The sequence below is a fragment of the Mesoplodon densirostris genome, chromosome 17 (genome assembly GCF_025265405.1).
Source record: "Mesoplodon densirostris isolate mMesDen1 chromosome 17, mMesDen1 primary haplotype, whole genome shotgun sequence".
Taxonomy (NCBI): domain Eukaryota; kingdom Metazoa; phylum Chordata; class Mammalia; order Artiodactyla; family Ziphiidae; genus Mesoplodon; species Mesoplodon densirostris.
The window spans coordinates 13,205,738-13,223,629 of record NC_082677.1 but is presented as its reverse complement, the minus strand read 5'-3'; the positions used below and the strand labels follow the sequence as shown (position 1 = coordinate 13,223,629).

General features: G+C 35.8%; 1 protein-coding gene across 1 annotated transcript in view; it reads left to right on the top strand.

Annotated features, from left to right (window-relative positions):
- Positions 1-17,892, top strand: part of TRPC4 (transient receptor potential cation channel subfamily C member 4) — a 153,445-nt gene that overhangs the window by 24,942 nt on the left and 110,611 nt on the right. The window contains exon 2 of the mRNA XM_060079796.1: positions 15,270-15,674. Within this exon, the coding sequence (XP_059935779.1) occupies positions 15,297-15,674 (378 nt within the window). The 5' untranslated portion in view covers positions 15,270-15,296. The remainder of the gene's footprint in view (positions 1-15,269; positions 15,675-17,892) is intronic.

The following is a 17,892-nucleotide window of genomic DNA, read 5'->3' as shown; positions in this document are numbered from 1 at the left end:
ACCCATGTCTCAGCTCAACAGTCAGGCAGAGAACGAATTCAGTCTTCCTCTGCCTGTTTGTTCTATTCAGGCTCTCAGTGGACTGGGTACTGCCCACCCCCAAAAATATAGCATTGGTTAGGTATTGATGCTAAAGTTTACCTCCATTTAAGATGGTCTTTCACTATGTTTATTCATTATATAACATTTAAAGAGGAGATCTAAAATAATTATTGACTAAAATATATTTCTAGTATAATATATCTTCAGTAAAATGTATATAGAAACTGTCGTAGAATTTGCATAATAATGATTATTTTACTTCCAAACACTAACAATGTTGGTTTCAGTGGCAGAAGGCTAGAATTACAATGTGTCAAACATCTGGTTTAAGAAAAATAAATATTTATACATATTCTAATTTCTGATACTCTATAGACAAAATATTTGATTAATAGATTTTTATTTAGCTTTTGGTCTAGATGTTCCATCAGTGTATACAGAGCGCCTGTGAGGTTTTTAATATCATGGCATTTGGGGATTGTAATTTTGAATGGTGAACTGACAACTAAAATATTAACTCCCAGCTTCAATTTCATGGTAATTTTAATAAACCAGCAATGTTTACAAAACTAATGAACTGTTTTACCTGAGGTGGTGTGGAATCATATCTATTAGAATTAGAGTAGATCTTAGTAGTTTAATTCCTCAATTTCCTTAAGGCAGCTGGGTCCCCTGGAAACAGAGAAAATTAGCAGAGATCTAAGAGCTGTTTTAATGGAGCCAGAGTCAGAATGGAGAATTCTATGAAATAAGCCATAGCTCTTTCTCATTTCTGAAATCAATGCTTTAAATTAGTTTAGGCCAAGTCTTAGAATAACAGGAGAACATTGACTTAAAGAAAATTAGCTTCATTTAGTTAAAGCTTAAATGAAGACTTGATGGAAAATAAACTATACCACTTATATAAGTAATCCTATCATATCTGTTAAATTTCCAAAGACATAGAGCTAATTGAATTTGGAAGAAAATGCTAACATGCCTGCTGATAAAAGCTGTTTTAAGTGTGGTCTTAAATCTTTCAATGCCAATATACTAAGAAGATAAACTTCTGGGATGAGTACTTAAAGATCATAATATAGCTTTATATCATTAAAAAATGATCACAATGTCATAGGGCAAATGACAGTACAGAATAACAAAATTCTCTGGAAGAATTTTGAAAAATCTATCATACATTTGGACAATAACCAAATAACCTGTAAAAAAACCTGCTTTGCCAAATAAATGTAATCTTTTAAGTTGCTATGGTAATTACTATACTTGTTGGAGGTATTTAAGAAATGCTGAATTCCTTGTGCATAATGAACTTTTATGAAGAGAGAGTATTCTAAGCAGTTGAGTTTTTAAAAAACTAATTTGTTTTTGATTTGCATAATTGACGTTTGAGTTCAGCATAGAAATAAACTCAGTAAATTGAAAGGACATGAAAATATTGAGTGAAAGATTTAAAAGTTCAAGATAAAAGGAAGAGATTGCCTTTTATGATATTTATGCCTACTACTTCTCTGTTAATTGTATAGTGCTTTTAGGTTGTTATTCAGTCTGAATTACTATCCAGAAACAGCAAAGAAAGTGAGAGTCGCCTTGCAGCACAGCTCTACTGAGCTTTAACATTCTGAGTTTAATATTGGGAATGAAACCCACACTTAATTATTTACTAATTGCTACATCTCACATGAGCAAAGGACTAAATTATGTTCTCTTTTTCTAGCTGCATTCATGGTGAATTGAACCAGATAATTTGAGATGCTATGACTGGAGAATGGGAAGGGGGAGATGAGGTGACTATGACTTGCCAGGGTCCTTTTTAGCAGGCATCTATGAACCTGGAAGTATTCTCCAAACAGGAGAAAAGCCAAAAGAGGAGTGACAAATAGGCCTCCGTTATCTTGAGTATAGATTAATATGGCTGCCAAGACTCAGTTTGCAAAGAAGCCTAAGATCTGAGGGACCAATGTTTAGGGGAGGTCCAACAGCACTGGTAAGGACTCAAAAGGACTTTCTGAGAGCCAGTGATGAAGGATCTGAGGTTCAGAATTAGACCAACTACATAGGTAAGGCATCACTGGAAAATTAGGGAACATGATAAAAACCCAGTCACTGGGAAACTGAATGGCCATTTCATTAACAGAGAGAAACGCAAAATGTGTTATATGGGATGAAGAAAATTGGACATAGAGTAGGGAACACATTTCTCAAGCCCTTGTGACCTTGTCAAGTTAGGTATCTCACTATCCATCTCAAGGGTCACTGATCAATTGTGCTTAATCCAGGCAGGTTTCCTGAGGATTGAGTTCATACATGTAAAATTAGGACAGTGCCTGGCATGGATTAAGTGTTCTGTAAGTGTTGTTGTTTTGGTTGTAACAGTGTTTTTGTTGTTACAAGGGACTGAGTTTTAAAGTAGACTTGGTCTTTGGAGATCTAAGCAGTAAGGCAAGAACAAAATTCCTAGGGACATGGCGGGACCAGCCTTGTTAAGCAACAGCCCTAATCTAATAGAACTCTCACTCCCACCTGCCTAGACCAAAAATTGGTTGGGAATGTGGAATAAAATTTATCCTGAAGGTGTTTACTATGTCTGACTCTGACTACTTACTGAAACCATCAGCATTTTGCTTGCTCGCCATTTTGCAGCATCTTCTGGATACAACACTAAGTGGCTGCATGTCCTTGCAGAAGTTTAAATTTTTCTCTGAGACACAGAAATGTATCTTTCCTGTGACTTTGTATAGTTCTTTCAAATCCCCAAATTTATACAATTACTAAAAAGTTCAGTATTTCGTAGGGAATAATAAAGGTCACTAAGTAATTTAGAACAAAACTGGGGTAAACAAAATTCTAAAAGGCATAATAGGAGAGCCATTGTGTAAAAGTCTGGATACTTATGAACAATAACAATTATTCTAGGAAGAGAAACTAGCATAGAATGGGGAAGCTCTTTCTCATCCCCATTCCTGTAAAAAATTGCTTCCTCCTCTTGGAATTCCTTGCTTCCAATAGTCACTGGGGAGACACCTACTCATAGTTAAATACTTACTTATATAGAGCTCCATTAACAAGCATTTCTTTCCCCACAGGTACAACTAACTGCTTTCTCTTTGGAATCCCCAAGAAACAGTTTATAAATCTGCACTGGAGAACTTGCCTCATGGTGTTTATTATTGATTATCAACAAAACTCCTCTACTAGAGAGTGTCTTCCCTGAGGTCAGGGATTTCTTGCTGTTGTTTTAACAGCTACATTGAGATATAATTATGTGTCATAAAATTCACCCAATGGGGGCTTCCCTGGTGGCGCAGTGGTTACGAGTCCGCCTGCCAATGCAGGGGACACGGGTTCGTGCCCTGGTCCGGGAAGATCCCACATGCCACGGAGCAGCTGGGCCCGTGAGCCATGGCCGCTGAGCCTGTGTGTCCGGAGCCTGTGCTCCACAACGAGAGAGGCCACAACAGTGAGAGGCCCGCATACCACAAAAAAAAAAAAAAAAAAAAAAAAAAATTCACCCAATGGGATTGTGTTTTATTTGACTTTTTATCTTCAGCCCTCAAAATAGTCCTGGTGTGATATAGAATTAGCCTCAATAAATCTTTTTTTGAATAATGGAACCCACATATGAAGGAGTAAGGATTTCCAGTGGACACCAAGCAGATGTGAAACTGATGTACCCCAGTCAACTAGTTTGTCTTCAGGATCAAGTTGGTAGATCAGGTCACCCTCTGCCACCCGCACTCACTCTGTATACTTTCCTTTAAAGGTTGTGCCTTCAGGGACTTCCCTGGTGGTCCTGTGGTTAAGACTTTGCCTTCCAGTGTGGGGGGGCGGGGTGTGTGTGGGGGGGTTCGATCCCTGGTCGGGAGCTAAGATCCCACATGCCTCGTGGCCAAAAAACCAAAACATAAAACAGAAGCAATATTGTAACAAATTCAACAAAGACTTTAAAAATGGTCCACATCAAAAAAAAAAAAATCTTAAAAAAAAAAAAAGAATGCGCCTTCAGATAGAGGAGGGGACACTACTTCACCAAAAGAGACCCCTTGCCTGAAATTGCAGTGGACTAATATAAATAAATCAGCTTCAGGATTTACAACTTGGGACCTTAATAATAGGCTTACCACGCTATCTTCAGTAACAGAAAATGGGGAAACAAAACAAAACAACCTATCTTTTCCTTTTTGTATCAGGACAGTTTGTTTTAGGAATACAGAGAACAGTGGATTGGGAAACATTCATGGATTAAACCTCTAAACATAAAAAAATTTTAGGAACTATATATCAGTGGTTGCAGGGGAGTCTAGTTTTGTCCCCCCAAATGCTAAGAGCTCTCTTGGTAATGCTAAATAAAGCAAATTATACAATCAATACTGTTTTCTACTTTTATATTTCCTCCAAATGCCTCAGATAAAGGCTATATGAGAAATGAATGTCATATAATAACTACCATTTAGAAGAAAAAAACTAATGTAGACTGTCGTATTTACAGGTATAACAAATAAAGATACATGTGTGAATTTTAAAAATTATACCCCTAATAAAAACATTCTGTCTAATCCTAGCATGACGATAAACCTGTATATCTTCACTATCCAAAAACAAAATATTTTAGTTTTAATAATAAAATAGTACTTTTTAGAAATAAAAATAACCAAATTAACTTCATAATAAATATTTAGAATGAAGACTACAATGGAAAATTCTAAAAACTGTGTTATCTTCAAAAAGCGAATTTCTCTTTGTAGTTATAAAATAAGTAGATTTGAAATGACTTCATACAGTTGTGTTTATCTAAACAACTAATAAGTTTGAAAACAGTTTCCTTGGAAAACTCATTTGTATATAATGAGGAGATACCCAGTCTATAAGCAAGAGCAAAAAGTCATGTAACAAAGCAGAATACAAATAACCTTGTATTTATAAAAATTAAGTCAAAAATTATAGAGCTTTACGAAAACATGAAGATGATTCATTATAAGTTTAATAGAGGAATAGAAAGAATGACAAAGTTAGTAATGTGTCTAAAGTCACATGGCTTATTGGCAGAGACAATGACAAAAGCAGAGACAAATAGGATCAGAGTCTAATCACTACAGTCATTAAAGATTATCCACTTTAAGTCATCTGTCTAGTTCTTGAATTCTCTCTCCAGTATATTTTCCCTTTTGAGTGGTCTCTTGCATGCTTGAATACTGTCAGCAACAGGGAGTTTACTAACCTCTGAGAAACACATTTAATCTTTGACAACAAATATTACCATTAATAGATCACTCTTTACTTGAGAAGAAAGTTTTTTCATTATAATCTCTACCTATTACTCTTTATTCTAGTATTTGCAGTCATGAAAAACAAGTCAAATACCTTTTAAACATGAGAGTTCTGCTAATTATCAAGGACAGCTGATTGTTTCTTTTATAAAGTAAACTTTTACTTTGTGATTAAGAGGTTTTTTTGTTTTGTTTTGTTTTTGTTTTTAGTAACATATACTGTGTTCTCCTTATCAAAACTTAGAAAATTTAGGCAAGAACAGAAATCACCAATTACCCATAGGTAACCTTTCTTAATTATAAGCGTAGTTACCTCCTTCTTACAGGTTTTATCATTGTTGTAGACATTAATTTTACTGTGTTCAAAATTTTATCCATGATTAGCACATATAATATGATTATTCTGCATAATATTAACTTTTAATACATATTATTTTAATAGTAGTGCACTTTTTAATTAAATAGATACTTAGCTCTTAATTGACTAGCTTACAATTATTGGTTTTTAAGTCTCTCCTGTTTTTTCTGACAATATGTTAAGAGTTATTTTTCCTATGTAAGAGTTATTTTTCCTTTTGTGTATACATCATTGCCTGCTTTATGAAATACACCTCCAGGGTTGATTCCTAGGAGAGAGATTCCTGGGGTAAAGGGCTTGAACCTTTCAAAAGGGTGATACACATATTTCTAATTCCTTTTCACTTTAAACTATCACCAACAATTAACAAGAGAAGTATTTTCACTGCATCTTTTCTGGTACCGGTTATTCTTTTGTATGTAATATGATCAATTTGACATGCAGTGTCTTTTATCGTACTAGTAGACTTCGCAGTTTTAGAGGTCAGTAAAGTAGAATGCATTTTCAAATGATATTTTCCAGTTATATTTCCTTTTCTCCCAGGGGGCTGTTCTTTTTATTCTTTGAATCTTAGTGATTTTTCTTTTCTATTTAATAACCTCTTCTCAGTCATATTTATTTTGAATCATTTTCCTAGTTGTTTTGCCTCTTAATTTTGTACATTGTTTTCATACTAAGATTTTTTGCATTCTGTATATACATAGCATGATTCTTCCTCATGGTCTGACATCTTCCCGTCACTTTGCTTCAATATTTAACTTTTAAATATACTTTGAATCACTCTTATGGTGTTACTAAATAATTATTTCCAAAACTTCTAACCAACTGTCTCAACATTGTTTATTGTTATTCCATTTCCTACTCTGATTTTTCATGCTTCTTGGTTGATATGCTACTATGAAATATGTGTTCCATTACTTCTCCATCTCTCTCTCTCTCTCTCTCTCTCTCTCTCTCTCTCTCACACACACACACACACACACACACACACACACACCACCACCACCACCACCACCACCACCACCACCACCATGACCAACAGCAATAACATCTAACATGGTATCCTTACCTCTGCAATAATCTAATGGGTATTTTTTGGGGGGGTCATATATTTATCAAATATTCTATATGTGCATACAAATTTAACCATTTTTATATTACTTTTGCTATCACTACAAGATTTGTTCCTTTTTGTTTTGCTCAAAAGACTCACCATTGGGGCCTCCCTGGTGGCGCAAGTGGTTGAGAGTCCGCCTGCCGATGCAGGGGATACGGGTTCGTGCCCCGGTCTGGGAGGATCCCATATGCCGCGGAGCGGCTGGGCCCGTGAGCCATGGCCGCTGAGCCTGCGCGTCCGGAGCCTGCGCGTCCGGAGCCTGTGCTCCGCAGCGGGGGAGGCCACAACAGTGAGAGGCCCGCATACCGCAAAAAAAAAAAAAAAAAGACTCACCATTACCATAGTTACTATTCATACATACACACACGTGCCCACACACAGTGTCAGAAACTAAAGATCAGCTATGGACTGTAGGATCTGGTTGTTCTGGGTGACTTTTGAATAAATTTTGCTGTTGAATATTTCATTTTTGAAACTAGGTTATTTTGTCTTTCTTTTGTCTCATCTTGTAAACTGCTTATTTGCAATATGTATTGCTTTTCCCCCACATTTCTTCTTAATATTGCTTCCTTTATGACAACTTATGCTTTCACTTTCCACAAGTAGTGACATCTTTGACACAATGAAAGAAGTAAAAGTGTTTCTGATGTAGTAATAGCAATATGTGTACACACATTCTTGTTACAAAATGATATATGTATTCCTTAAAATCTTCACATTCTATGAAGCTATGAAAAAATAGGGATATGGGAAAGGATTAGAATGAGAGTACTTGAAAAATCAGAGCACTAACAAAATATTAATAAACTCAATAAAATATGAGCAGACATTTAAATCTCCACAAACATACCACCATCAGAGTCTGGGTTTTGCATTCTTAATCCTAAGGGTTAATGTTTCCTCCTTCATGATATAAACCCTTGATGGCACTCACTTGGTTTATTGGCAGATGGTCTTAATTTTCACTCTTATGCATTTCCAAATCAATCAGCAGCCTAAATGACCATTAAAAACAGAAATTGGAAGGACTTTCCTGGTGGTCCAGTGGTTAAGACTGCATAGTTTCACTGCAGGGGGCCTGTATTCCAGCCCTGGTCGGGGAACTAAGATCCCACATGCTGTGCAGTGCAGCCCCCCCCAAAAAAAAAAAACCCAAAACAAAAAACAAACAAAGAAAACCAGAAACTGGATTATGTACATCCCCAGCTCAAAGCCCTTCGAGAGTTGCTTATTATGTTTTGAATACATTCCCAGATCCTCACACTGCATTTCCTGGCTACAGAAGCCATTTCTTCCACTCTCTCCCTTGCTCACAATACTCCAGACACGCTGCCCCTGTTTTACATCCTAGAATGCATCCTGCCCCTCCCACCTCACTGTCTTCTCACTTTCAGATCGTTTTAACATAATGGTCTTCTCTGCACTTTTTAATTTCACTTAGCTGGCTTTTTGTCATCTTTCATGTCATAGAGAGGTAACCCCTGAGCCCCCTACCTAAGGTAGATCTCCATCTCCTCCTCCTCCTGCCATCTTTCTCCACCCCCTCTCATCACTTGTTTCCATTGTAGCCCTTAAAAACGGTAATTTTGCTTTTGGTTCCTTTGCTTTTTAAATTTTTTGTGGGTCCCGTCCAATGGATCCTAATCTCCATGAGTGCAAGGATCCCGGCTTCAGGGTATTGCCAATGTTTAATATACACATTTGACATACAGATGTTCAGTAGATACTTTATTCATTCAGTAAATATTTATTGTGTAGTTTTTACATACTAGACCCTTTTCTAAGCCTCGTACATAGATCAGTGAGCAAAACAGACAAAAACTCAACTATTTAAACCATAGAGATCTTTCTCTTTATATCTATACTTTCCATATATTGTAGTATCATCCTATGATCAAATATGGTCTTCATGTGAGCAATCTTCTGAGGATGTATGCATGAGACTAATTTTATTCCTCCCTGCATTTAAAAATTTTTAATAAATATGAAATTCTAGCTTCAAAATTCTGTTTGGAGGGGTTTATCCTTTTCAGTCCAAACCTCATTACATTCTAACCTCCAAATTTGCTGTTAAGAGGTCTGATGTTAATCTGATTCTTTATTCTTTTTATGTATCAGACTCCCAAAATATTATCGTACAGTTTTCCAGTAAAGCAAGGATAAGTTCTTTATAACTCCCAGCAGTAAGGAGAACGTCATATTGATATAGCTGTGTAGTGCCACCAAAGGGGCCAGTTGGGGAGAATATTTGTAGGGTTTTCTGCCCTGGGTACAAGGAGTTTAAGGTGGATATTTCAAGGTAGGAGAATGATTGAGATTGGGCAATGTTTGTGACATACTAATTTAGGATTTGTAGATTTGGCCAAGTGAGGGTTCTGGAGAGAGTCTTGATAAGTAAAGTGTTTGAGAAGGAAGCTGTTTGCCCAGGTGAGCAGGATGTTATCTCAGATAAACTTACATGCAGGAATTTCTTGATGGGAATAGTGAAATCCTGAGTTATTTATTGGTTTACAGTCTTATCTTCCCTGGGCAAAGTTTTTCTAGAACAAAAACTAATGTTGTCACAGCTATTCCTTATGATGTATGTGGTAGGGGATATTCTCATAGGGGATATTTTTTTCTCCTCCTTTATAAATTTTTTTAATCTAGAAAGGAGTTATTCTTTTTTTTTTTTTTTTGCGGTACGCGGGCCTCTCACTGCTGTGGCCTCTCCCGTTGCGGAGCACAGGCTCTGGACACGCAGGCTCAGCGGCCATGGCTCACGGGCCTAGCTGCTCCACGGCATGTGGGATCTTCCCGGACCGGGGCATGAACCTTTGTCCCCTGCATTGGCAGGTGGACTCTCAACCACTGCGCCACCAGGGAAGCCCAGGAGTTATTCTTATATATCTTATGTGGTACTATGGATTCTTTCCATGGGAGGTCTTATATCTTTCATAATTATGAAAATTCTTGGTCATTAATACTAAAAATATGTCCTGTGCTCCATTATTTTAGTTTTTCTTCATTCAATTGCTATTTTATAGATTTTGGCTCTTATACATCCATCCTCTTTTTCTCTTCACTTTTACTTTTTCCTAACTGGGAGAATTTCACGATCTGAACTACTGATTCATTCCATGGTCATTCTACCAATATCTCCAATTACTTATTCTTGATGATCTCTTATTCCTCAGATTTTCTCATGTTCCCTTTATAATTTTGTAGATATTTATACACGTACTTTAGTCTCCTGTTAACAGGTATATTAACTCTGTTTCTCCCATTATAAGATATTCAATTTTTAGCCTTGGCTGTCTTGTACTTTCTTCCTCTGTGCTTACATTTCCCTGGAAGTATCAGCCAACTGACCAAAATCTTATGCCTTTCTGATGATTTAGGCAGTAGTGACAGGAAGTGTATTCCAGAGCTGAGAGCTGTAGATGTGTTGATTTACACATTACAGTTATAATTATTTGTATGGGTGAAAAAAGCTTGGGGGTAAGATAGTTAGAGAAGAAAAATAGGTAAAAAATGAAAGCATTTTCCCCCAGGGTATTCAGTATCTTCGTGACTGTTGACTGGATGTCCAGTTATGCATTGTTGCCTTCAACGGGACTACAAACGCTAAACCATTTTTCGGCACGTGATTGAAGCAGTTTTACCCTATTAATTTTATTCCTTTACCCAAAATGACAGAGGAATAACTCTGAAAGTATAGTTATTAATTCATTGATTCATCAACAAATTTAGGGCACTAACTACCTGCTTAGCATTGGGGATGCAATATTGTATAAGTCACAATCTTTTATACAGTAAAAAAAATGTTCTAAAGCTAAGAGGTCCACAGCGTTTATGAAGATGCATAAAAAAAGGCCATTAACTCTGCCTTAAGAGGAAGAGAAGAAAAGTCCTCAGAGGATATGGTACTTCACAGAAGGTTTTAAAACTTGGTAAGAGTTGCCAGAGACTCAGGGGAGGAACAGTTTTCCTCTTGTAAAGAACAGTGTGAGAAAATGCTTAAAACTGTAGTGGCCAAGTGGTTTGGGATTCTTGTCAGTGTAAAATAAGGTTTTCCAGGGACTGTCTTGGTAGATATGTCAAAGAAGGCATTTAGAAGCCAGGTCATGGAGGTCCCATATTCCATAATAGGTTAGTGTTTTTCCTGTGAATGGTTCTCAGTCATTTAAGGATTAAAAGTGAGAGAGTGATTGAATCAGCTTTACATTTTAGAAATATTAGGCATGTGGCATTGTGGAGACTAAACAGCGAGGATGCAAGGATAACATCGGTGAGATTATTAGATGGATATTGGTGTAGCCATGTGAAAGATGATGAGGAGAAAGGCCTGGAGTTAGGAATGATAGCAAAAGTGAGAGCATTATGCTTTTAGGTGGAGTATGCATTATATCAAAGGTTATTGAGATAATATACTATACCAATAGCAAGGAAAAAATCTGAACTGGATTGAGTGTGAAAAAGTTATCTGAGAAACTGTTATTTTATATCAGATTTCAGAAAAAAATACAAATACAACTTAGATATGTGCCATAGTATTCTAACAAAAAATGAGAGTCTTTATTTCTCACCGTGTCATAAGATCACACGTGTATGAAATGTATCTTTTGGTAGTTAGGGAATAAAAAGCAGAAAGAAAAAACAATGTTGTTTGGGGAAATTTTATTTTACTTTTAGTAATGTACACTCAAGAGTGGAGATTTCTATTTTCTTTCCTTTGTGTTCTTCGGAATTCAAGTTCACTGTTCTTTGCACCACACAGCTAAATTTATCCTTTAGGGAATATGCCTTCAGACCCTATAAAATCTGGAACTTTTGTTTTCCTGTATATCTTCATGTTGTTTAGATGATTGTGGTTTTCATATCTACGGACAATTTTTTAAAAATTTCTCTTGGGATTGATGTCAAGGTGAAACTCTCCCACAGTTTTGTTTCTTAAGTCCCAAACATATTTAGGGAAAATAAATGTTGGGTTAATTATGAATTCATGTCGCAGTATTTGAGTTTTTCTTCATCACATCCCATAGCTCTTCCAAGTCTTTGAAACATAACTTGATGAAGCAGCCATTTTACTTCTGGCTTATGTGTCATAAAGGGGGCATTGAAATCAAAGGATCTGTTCAACTCTGTAATTTATGGGGAAAAATATATTTTTCCTCCAGAAAGTTTATTCTGAAAGTGCAGGGTCAGAAACAGGGTTTTATTTCCACATTTGAGGTCAAGATATTTGCTTCAGTGAGAATCCTGTTTTTTTACAGACTTTCTATCCAGTAGCAATTCCGTTGTTGTTAATGAGTGTCAGCTCAGGAGCCGTTGGCCTTATCAGCAGCTTCTCCTTGCAATTACATTCGTGTATCACAGTTTTCAATTGTTAAACTTGATTTTTGTCCTTCTGTTAGTATCACTCCATCAGGTAATCCAGAAGGACAAGTGGATGTACTGAAAAATTATATACTCTTCCTGACTTTCTTAAGTTTTTAGTCATCAATCAGAGTTGCTCCACCTTCCTTCTTTCTCTTCCCCCCCTCTCTCGCTTTCTCTGTTTTACTATTCCACTGTAAATATTTAAACTTTATTTACTTTATGTATTTACATTTTAAGTATATTTCAAATCCACGTAGCCTTCCAAGCATGAATTCTTGTGTCGTTTTTTTTTTTTAATCAAATTCAAGATGTTAAAAGAGGACAGCAGACAACAGGTCTTTCTCAGCACTAACTCTTTGATTCTCCTCACCCATTCCTTCATCGTCGTTGTTTCTCCTCACTTTATAGATGGAGAGACAGGTTATCTAATGGAAAGTCTCATGCCCAATTCACATCTGAAACACAACGTTGAGTAGAATATATCTTTCTCTCAGTGTCATATTACTCTTTTTGAAACTTATGTAGTTTACATTTATGGTAGCTATCTGGATTAACTGAAATAGATTTTAGTAAGTCTCACTTTTCATTATCTGTCCCCTCCTCTCACACAAATTCTCCAGTATCTGCTATGTTGTCCTCCTATCCCTTCATTGTCACCAACATCTTGTACTCTGATAATGAGAAGTCAAATGCTGTGTACTGTCTAATATTTTATATGATACCATCATCAATAAAACAAAGTAAATGAAATAAAATGAAATACAGTTTTTCCATCCTCTAAGCTGATTCCTAATCCTGACTGAGCCATAATTTACATGAATTTCTGATTCTGTGTATGCATATGTATGTTCATACTTTCATTGTAACCTGTATTTTGGGTAGGCTACAATGAAACACTAGTCTTAAGCAAAAATATTGTTGGTGGAAAACCTTGGATTCAACTCTAGAAAATGAAAATCAATGTATTTTTCCAAGAGCCATGGGTAAGGATAAAGTGAGGTAATAGAGAATGTATACTGCTGAAATAGAATATAAATGGTGGTTATTATCATTATGAAGATTTCAACTATAGTCTGGATAAAATTGCCATGTGAAAACCACAACTTTGATCCCACACCCTTTCATGGATGCTGACATGGATAGAAAAGTAGTGCTGGGGAAGTGGGGGACAGTTGCCTTCCTAAGGCAAACATTTTAATGTTACCACTGATGCATATATGGGGCATTTGGGATCAGAAAATGAAAAAGAGATATGTAACATAATAATGATGTTGATTATTGAAGTTTTGGTTATACTGGAGGACTATTAAATTGTCTTTGTTGTCTGATAATATCATTTTGTTCCCATTATTCTAGTCAGTTAATGCATTGTCTAAATACTGAAATTATAATCAAGCTTCAAGTAAGAAATTTGCATGTCTAAAATTAATATATTTGAACACCAGTATTAATTTTTATGTTCCTCTAAAAAGGTAATATTGTTATTTAAAGAACTCATAACACACTTTGTCTGCAATTATAAAAATAAATTTATATCATGCTGTATAGTTGGTCATTATATGTTTAAAACACCAAGACTAACAAAATGTGAAATATTTGAGAAAAATATTCTGGATTATAGGATTACCACTTTTTGCTTAGTCTATGAAGAGGCCTTAATAAAGTGCTGAATCAAATATGCCAGAAAGGAAGAAATTATGGAATTGCAGTTTTGTGTATTAGATCCTGAACCTAGATATTTGAGAAATCATGATGCATAATCTGGACATCAAAAAATTAAACTTAACTATTTGATAACTGAAATTACTGTTAAATTGAGGTAGCATGCAAACAATGCATACTTTCCCCAATTGAAAATATTACATTAAATATAATCACATTTGTTAATGCAATGCATGTTCAAGCTATAGTTAAAGCATTATTCAAATCTGGTTAAGTTACTTATAAAATGATTAGGTCTAAAAAGATCAATTAAGATGCATATGCATGTTCAGGTACTTAGAATGCCCCATTCATTTTAATTTGATGTAGTGAATGTATGTAAATAAACATGTGGGTTGAATATAAATGACATAGAATAATAAAATAGTTCAGACCATAAGTATGAAATCAGGACCTAACAGCAGTAAAGAAATTATATTCAAAACAGAATACATTTTTCAGTAACTTTGTACCTCTAAGATGATTACCAAATCAGTATAACTTCTAGCGACATCGGACTTTTTTATTCATCTATTTTAAGACGATAATCTCTTATTTATTTGAAATAATTTCATCATCTTCAACTGTATATTTACTGTAACTTCAAAATAATATTACATTTTACAGTAAATGTATTCCTGCCTTGTGGTTTATTGTTTCATGATATGGAGGTAAGAGAATTAAGAAAATACCATTTTCATAATAAACCATATATTTAATCCTTTTCTAAATGCTTCCATTGGAAATTAAATTGCCTAGACTCATCTTGATAATTAATACCACTGGTACACATTCTTTCTTCCTCAATGAATTTACTTACAAGAGGAAAAAAAATAAAATTATGCTCATCGGGCTCAGTATGATATTTTATTGACATTAATATCAGTAACTCACAGTAACTGTAATGTCAGTTCTTACAAACATTAAAACTAGAAATGAAAGTGAAAAACATTTTGCCCAGATACTGATATTCCGTTATCTCAACAGCATCTCCATGATGAGCAAAACTGACAGTGACTGACATTCTTGAAAATCCCTGGTCCAGTTTGGGGACCCCAGAGATACAGCCTTTGACTTTAAAGGTTCTCCGTTAAAAACAATATATATTTATGATAAATTTTGTAAATAATTTAAAAACTTACAGGTGCAACCTCTGACAGACGTCACTTTTAAAGTAACTTTTATAAGTAACTTGCCAAATACTGGCCTCTCTTTCTTCTTAAATAAGAACTTTGAAACCTGTGTTTCTAGATAACTGAATAATTATTGCCTATTTCCATTGTTTAAAGGGAACGTAACTTCTCACTTAATAATTACGGTTCCATCGTTGTTATTGGCCCCATTGTGAGTTGTTAAATGCGATGCATAATCATTCAAAAGTGTGCTAATACTAATCCTTGTGTGTGTTGGTTTTTGTTTGCACTTTCAGAGACCAAGAAATAGCATGGCATGAAACATGGCTCAGTTCTATTACAAAAGAAATGTTAATGCCCCCTACAGAGACCGCATCCCTCTCAGGATAGTCCGAGCAGAATCAGAGCTCTCACCATCCGAGAAAGCCTACTTGAACGCTGTGGAAAAGGGAGATTATGCAAGTGTCAAGAAATCCCTAGAGGAAGCTGAAATTTATTTTAAAATCAATATTAATTGCGTCGATCCACTTGGAAGGACTGCTCTCCTCATTGCAATCGAAAATGAGAACTTGGAGCTCATAGAACTACTCTTAAGCTGTAACGTCTATGTTGGAGATGCTCTATTACACGCCATCAGGAAAGAAGTTGTCGGAGCTGTAGAGCTGTTACTGAACCACAAGAAGCCCAGTGGAGAAAAACAGGTATGTGCAAAAATACTGCCTTTAGTTTATTTTACTTGCAGAAAGTTTCTATGGATGGTCTTATCCTCCCCAAATTTTAAGAAATGTTAGCCTTGAAATCAGAACGATTATGACACAAAACCACTGCTAAGTACACATTTTACACTCTCCAAAAGTCACCGCCACCTGCACCTCCTACCCTGGCTAATCAGACTTTAGTGAAAACCAAAGCAAAACAAAGTAGCCTATGGTGGCTTCCCATACATTGGAAACATTTCTATCTAATGGTCAATAATGTTTTCAGGGGGCTACTGTGTACGTGTGGGTGTTTCTCCTCTCATGCGTCACTTTCTGACGTTCTACAGTGACAGGCTGAATTCTTTTGCTAGTTTCCTTTTTAACCTGCTTGCCTGTTCTGGAATTCTGCATGTTATTGCAGAAGTGAGTTGTACATATAATTCTGATATTGTTCTTTAGCAAACTCCAATAGATTCTTTTAAATTGAGACTTAAATTGTTTATAAGCAGGAAAAAAAAGATTACTAATAAATAACTGAACTCTGACTGTATGCTTAACTATGTCAAATTTACTAATGGCAAAATGTAGCTGTATCTTAACATCACGGGTAGAAAATAAACCAAAATGGCACACAATTATAAATACAATGTGGTTTTATTCCTATTTTTTATTCCTATCTCCCTATTTTTTTTACCACTAAGGAAGTGGAGAAATCGTTGACAGAAACGAATAAGGAATCTATTTTTTCCTTATTTTCTATTTTTCCCACTTGTCTGTCTAGATCTTTCCCTTTTTTACTGCCCTGTATCTGAATCGTCTCTCTGATCCTTTATCCTTTCACACTGAACTCTTCACTTCCCTGCATCAAGTCTCACTGACTAATTGCAAAGACATTGCATGTACTTCAGTGGCTCAAATCTGTCCTTTAAAGTAAAATCTTATAAAAATGTGTGTTATTACAGCTCTAGCAATTTCTGTTCTATTTGATAAGGCACAAACAATTTCTGCAAATGATGGACTCTTAGAGACGTTACATTCCTTTAAAGCAAGCTCTGCTGTAGCTACTATTATCTTTGCTTTACTGGAGGACTTTGATCAGAATGCCCACCATGATTAGGAGAAGAACTTCATGGCTGGGTGTCTCCTGAAAAAGTCTCCCCAGAAGTTTGTGTTCTATGGCCCATTCTTATGTCTCACCACCATACACCCCTTTCCCTTACCTGAGCCCAAACTTTGATAAAAACAACACTCCGCAATGACAATAGTTCTTTGCTTGTTGCTTTACTAGTTTTTTGTTCTCATATCCAGTTGTTTGGGATACCTTCCCATCATATTGGTAAAATTTTCCTGATAGAAGGATTTGCTTCTTTCATGTATCCTTTCAAACTTGTACTAACCTTGACAGAGGTGGATAGGTAATGGTAATACCTGAAGGAATATGTTATGTTATATCGCAGTTTTCCACCACTAGAGGAACACAGGACACATAGACAGGAATGAGTAAGAGTGTGTTTTTATCTGTGTAAGTTCAGGCTCTACTTTCCCAGGCACCTCGTGATTTTGAAACTCCTTCCACAATCATACCCCTAAAGTATTTGCATTTCCTAATAACAATGATCTTATATCGTACACCCTGTTGCTTCATATCTATAAGGGCAACCATAAGACAGATGTTGGGACTGTGGGCCTAGATCATCTGAGGTTGCAACAAGTCAATAGAACAAAATTGCGATTGTGTTTTCCCTGTTTATTACTGTATAACCTTCTTAATTCTATTCTCTAGAGAACAATGACCAAACATTTCCATGTCTCTTTAGTCAATGACATTTGTGCTGGCCAAAGTAATTTGGTGTCTGGAGAAAATATCTGCTATTATGAGATTGTTTGTTGGAAGATGTTCAACTTCTGAGCTAAACTCTAGTCTGACAAGTGGGTCCTGGCTTCTTAGCGGCACTTGATCTGAACCCTGATTATTTATAACAGGCAGTAAAGGTTTGCAATCTGCCTGGAGTCTGAAATATCCGAGGCCATGTGTTTCTGGAAGATTTCTCTTGTATCAGTTGTAAGCCAAGAATTTTCCTTTTCTATTTGCACATTCTAGAATTCCTTTTCAGCGAAGGCACTGAGAATCAACAAAACATTGCATCTTTTGGTTTGAACTTTCTAATTTGGAAAGAGCAACTCCAGTCTACCAGTGTCTGGTATCTTGTACAATAAAAGT